This window comes from Brassica oleracea, chromosome C4, assembly GCF_000695525.1.
Source record: "Brassica oleracea var. oleracea cultivar TO1000 chromosome C4, BOL, whole genome shotgun sequence".
Classification (NCBI taxonomy): domain Eukaryota; kingdom Viridiplantae; phylum Streptophyta; class Magnoliopsida; order Brassicales; family Brassicaceae; genus Brassica; species Brassica oleracea.
In genome coordinates this window covers 5,559,485-5,564,749 of record NC_027751.1, presented here as the reverse complement: position 1 = coordinate 5,564,749, position 5,265 = coordinate 5,559,485, and the positions used below count along the sequence as shown (strand labels likewise).

Here is a 5,265-nt window from a genome sequence, read left to right as displayed (position 1 = left end):
AGAGCTATCTCCGTTCATGTGTAACATATAAGAATATATAATTATTTTATCTACAAAAATTTGATTTGTTATTTTTTTTATTAGGTCTAAAAAATCTAAGTATCCATAATTTACATATTAAATCAAATATAATTTTTTGTTTCGAAATAATTGATGTTTTGGTCAAAGATATAAACTAAAACTAATTCATCCAATCATCCAAAAATTATAGGTCACACAGTTTTTAATAAAACTAAAATTAATATAAAATATCAAAATATCATTTATTTTGAAACATTAAAAACTTTTCAAAGTATCATCTATTTTGGATCAGAGAGAATATGACATTCTTTTAAAATTAATCAGATCATAAAATTAAAAGACTGATTTCTCCTTCTGATATGTATATATAAATATATATATATATATATATATATATAATTTATGTTTACAATTATATAATTATTTTATCTACAAAAATTTGATTTGTTATTTTTTTTATTAGGTCTAAAAAATCTAAGTATCCATAATTTACATATTAAATCAAATATAATTTTTTGTTTCGAAATAATTGATGTTTTGGTCAAAGATATAAACTAAAACTAATTCATCCAATCATCCAAAAATTATAGGTCACACAGTTTTTAATAAAACTAAAATTAATATAAAATATCAAAATATCATTTATTTTGAAACATTAAAAACTTTTCAAAGTATCATCTATTTTGGATCAGAGAGAATATGACATTCTTTTAAAATTAATCAGATCATAAAATTAAAAGACTGATTTCTCCTTCTGATATGTATATATAAATATATATATATATATATATATATATAATTTATGTTTACAATTATATAATTATTTTATCTACAAAAATTTAATAGTTTTTTATTACTGAATCTATTCTTTAGTTATTAAAATTAAATAATTTTATTTTAATAAAATTTCATTGTTTATTAAATATTAGTTTCCAATATCTTATTTATTTTTTATTTCAAATACTGTATATTTTATCGGATACCCAGAAACCAAGTATATAAATGATAACCGAACAAATACAAATCATAAAGATTATGATTTGGATGAAGTGAAGTGGATTATGAATATCTTCAAAAATTTAGATATCCAGTCCGCGTCCACCAGTAGCAAAATACACATAAATTACATGACAAAAAGAGGACTAGTATATACGTACAAAGCTTGAAAATGTAAGAAAATCAATATCTATACATTTGGTCGAGGATGATGGTCAATGCCATGGCCACACAAGGCTCCATCTCCGGTTCAACTATAAGTTTGAACACATCTTTGCCAAATGAAACTCCTCCAACCATTGCCTCTTTCCTCTTGATTTCCGCCGTTTTCTTCTTGTTCCTCCTCTCGTCCAATATTTTGCAGCTTCTTTGGCTGTATGATCCTTCTATCTCGTATAGTACTGTCTTCTTCGAGCTAACTGACACCAAGCTCTTCTTGTTTGTCATTATACTAACGTTTTTCTTTGCCGTAAATATTGGATCTCTTTGTGTTTCTCCATCGTATACCATCCACCAATCTCCAAGGCTCAACTTCTGGTCAAATAAATTAACAAGAAATGAATATCAAGATTGGTTTCATGATAAGAATTTGGTTATCTTTTGAATAACAAACATAAAAGACCAATTTGGTTCAGGACTTTGGATCTTAGGTATATATCTATATAAAGCCAAATAGAGATAGAAAGGAGGAGTACCTTGCGGCGGATGGAGAGGAGGGGTAGGCCGGAAGCGTCCATAAGGACGATGTTATCTTTAGGACAGTTCATGTAGTTGTCGACCCTAAAGACAAGTTCTCCATTGGAGTTGTAAACTGTGAAGCCATCACAGTTGAAGAGAAGGGACTTCTTCCACACCGTTAAAACGACAGCTTCCTTACTATCGCACAAGCTCTCCTCGCAAGTGTTTTGGAATTTTGGATGAACTTTTGTCATATCTTTTCTTTGTGGGTATTTATGATTTTTGAAGATGAGTTGATATTTGATAATGAGAAGAGGTCGTTTGCGTGTTTATATATACCAGTGTATAAAGAGAGAGAGAGAGAGAGAGTGTGTGGTGCTCATATGAAAAGAATGGTCTCATCTTCTTGTTTTCCACTAGAGAGAGATATCCTTTTCAGTCTGTTACTATAAGATATCTAGTCTTTTTAATTTATGTTATTATTTTATGAATTAGTGTAAACTAATGAATTCCTTTGAATCCTTCCTATAATAAATGTTATAGTACTGTTTTTAAGTTCACCTAAACTTCAACAAATATTATACAGGAGCCTCGTATTTTAATTACTGATTCGACCAATATTGGCCCTACAAAATAGCTTATGGTCTCGTGTTTAATATTAATCTAATGCTAACTCTAGCTATGTTATAAAAAATAATCCAATTGAGAACTCTAGTCTCTAGTTGATATATATATATGGTCGATGTTTTAGAGAAATTTATAAATATAACACGATTATTATATATTTTCTGGCAAATTTACCATTTTAAAGATTGATAAACTAAGTAATTTATTTAAGGAAAATTATAGAAATACGTTTAAACTAAGACTTATCGTTTAATATCCCCTAAACTATATCTGCGAAGTGATTTTTGTTAAATCCAAGTTTACGGTTTGAATGAAAAATAATAATTTAAGTCATGAAAGTGTAAAACTCAAGTCTTCGGATTGGTGTGCCAAGAATATTTTTTTATTAGATCCGAAAGCTAAAGCGTGGAAACCAGAATTTGAGATATGAAGAATATTATTAATTGTATGCTTTTATTGATTTTTTTATTTAATTCTTTTAGCATTTATTTTAATTATAGAACCTTAAAAAATGCATCAAGTAACAATTCATTATTTCTACCATTTTCTTTATTGCAAATTGATACCATGTTTACAAATCATGACTTAAGTAATCTATGAATATATTATTTAAAAGACAGTTTGCCTTTCCTACAAGATATGTCTATTTTTTTCTCATTAATGATTCACAATGAATGGAATGAAATAATGATTACAATATATTTTGTTTTCACATACCAATTATTAAATAGACAATTTAATCTATGAATATTAATGAGTTTTCATAATATCAAGTAACTTATATTTCGGATTGTATAGACTAAAGATAGATTGCTTTTTCAAAAACATTAGTTATATTGTAGTGATAAAGGAAGGAAATCAATATGAAAAATATATGATTCATGTATTCAATGACGTGAATGAATATCAACTATGTTATATATATATATATATATATATATATATATATGTATATATCATTCACAATATGTTAGTTGACAAAATTTTAACTTTGCAATCATTTTTTAACAAAGGTTTACGCCATGTCTGACACACCTAAAAATTTAACAAAAAAAATTGATAAAAAAATTAATCTAAAATTATGATTTTAAATATATACATATATATTCTTAAATATTATTTAAAAGAAAAAAAATATTTTTCTCTGAATTTTTATGCTTAATTAAAGTAAATTTATATTAAATATTGGTCAAAATAATAAAATATGTAATATTAATAAATTTCATTTTAAAATATAATTTAAAATTTAAAAATTTATCACTGCACATGGTGTAGGAAAACACCTAGTTATAATTAATTAACACTCTGTTTTGTGTATCTCTATTTTCTAATCATTTTTGGCGTTCAATTGTTCTCTTCGCTTGTTCATGTAAAGTTTCTTAAAAAAAGTTTTTTAGTAGAAAAATTATTGTCTCCGGAAAAGAAAGAAAAAAAAAGAATCTATGCCAACCAAAACCAACGCATAATCCATAATCCATCGTCACTTCCAGTGCATCTTTTTAAAATGTAAAACATGAGTTTTATCTATGAAATATTCTTCATCTTTTTATATAACTATTTCTGCAGTATTATGCAGAAAGTAATACTCCATATGTTTTATAATAAGTGTTATTCTAACATTTTTTTTTCATTGTTACACAAAAAGTGTCACTTTACAATTCTAATACAAATTATACTTACTTTCGGCTGAAAATTAATTGCAAACTGCACTGATTTTATAAAAAAAATTATTTATCTCGAATACTATTGGTCATAGAGGTGTAATTAATAACAACTTATATATATTTCAGCAACTTTCTTAATATGTGTGAAAAGTATCATTGTGACACTTATTCAGAAACAGAAACAGAGGAGTACTATATAATATATATATATATATATATATATATTTTGATAATCCAGGGGTTCCCCGCTTCGCGGGTCATTCCCCTGGATCCGGTCAGGCAGCGATCCACTTCACCCGGGAGGACTTTACCTGAACTGGATCGAACCCAGTACCGATTTGGTGTCCAGTACTATATAATATATATGCTCTCTAGTAATCAACATGTAAATGTGTTATTCATGTATATCATATCTTATTTTAAAGAAAACTTTGTGGATCAAACTTCTTGCATGTCCCAAATATTGGCTAGACCAGTTACATTTACAATATCAGAATATATATTTATAACCAAAAAAGCTTTGAACTGCTACCATGGACATTTTGAGCCAAGGGAAAAACATAATCTAGTGGAAGATAAAGACGAGTGGAAAGACAAATTCAAAGTTGCAAAACATGGACATTAAATAAAGAAATCGAGTTTTGGACCAATACTTGGTCGTATTATGATATGATGGATGGAAGGAGGACCACCATAAAATATCATCACTCATCATTATAAATAATTAGGCTTAAGAAGAAAGTTGTGGAGGAGGAGCGATTAGCGGTGGGAAGAGAAAATAAAAGAGACCATCCCAACAAAATTCCACCAATTATTTTAATTAAAAAATTTGTATTATTTTCCTTGAGATATTTTTGCACGTCCATTGATATAATTGAATGTTCCACTTACGTTGACATCCCTCGCTTACAGTTTTTATATTACTTTCGCTATCTATCGTTTGTCTACAAACAAATAAGAATGCGGTTTCTGCATCATGTGTACACAAAAAGTGATTACGACCTTTGAGAGATAACAATGTACGCTCTCTGCACGAAGAATATGTTCTCTTGCCCTCTCTCTTTAACGCATTGCAGAGTAGTGTGAATACAACTTAATCTGTCTTCCTACCAAACATGATTCCTCAATTCTTATTATTCCTCATCTTAGTAGCTTTAGTGAGTTTCATATAATCATATGATAGATCATTATTTTGCATCCTACCTCGTACGACATATCATCAAATAGTCATTACGTTTATCAATCTGCCAATTGTCAGATATCTCTATTCAGAAATGAG

General features: G+C 27.6%; 1 protein-coding gene across 1 annotated transcript; it reads right to left on the bottom strand.

Moving 5' to 3' along the window:
* Positions 1 to 1,020: 1,020 nt before the first annotated feature.
* LOC106339748 (protein LURP-one-related 8-like) lies at positions 1,021 to 2,023 on the bottom strand. The gene is made up of 2 exons (XM_013778613.1): positions 1,713 to 2,023; positions 1,021 to 1,551 (listed from the first exon to the last, which is right to left on the bottom strand). Exons 1-2 carry the CDS (start codon positions 1,947 to 1,949, stop codon positions 1,201 to 1,203), a joined length of 588 nt encoding a protein of 195 aa, XP_013634067.1. The 5' UTR covers positions 1,950 to 2,023; the 3' UTR covers positions 1,021 to 1,200.
* Between the last annotated feature and the right edge of the window lie 3,242 nt (positions 2,024 to 5,265).

What these genes read in the sequence shown, in the direction of transcription:
- LOC106339748 (XM_013778613.1), bottom strand. Translation starts at nt 1,949, where the DNA reads ATGACAAAAGTTCATCCAAAATTCCAAAACACTTGCGAGGAGAGCTTG. An exon ending in TCCTCTCCATCCGCCGCAAG is followed by an intron (nt 1,552 to 1,712) that starts GTACTCCTCCTT and finishes TTATTTGACCAG; the next exon opens with AAGTTGAGCCTTGGAGATTG.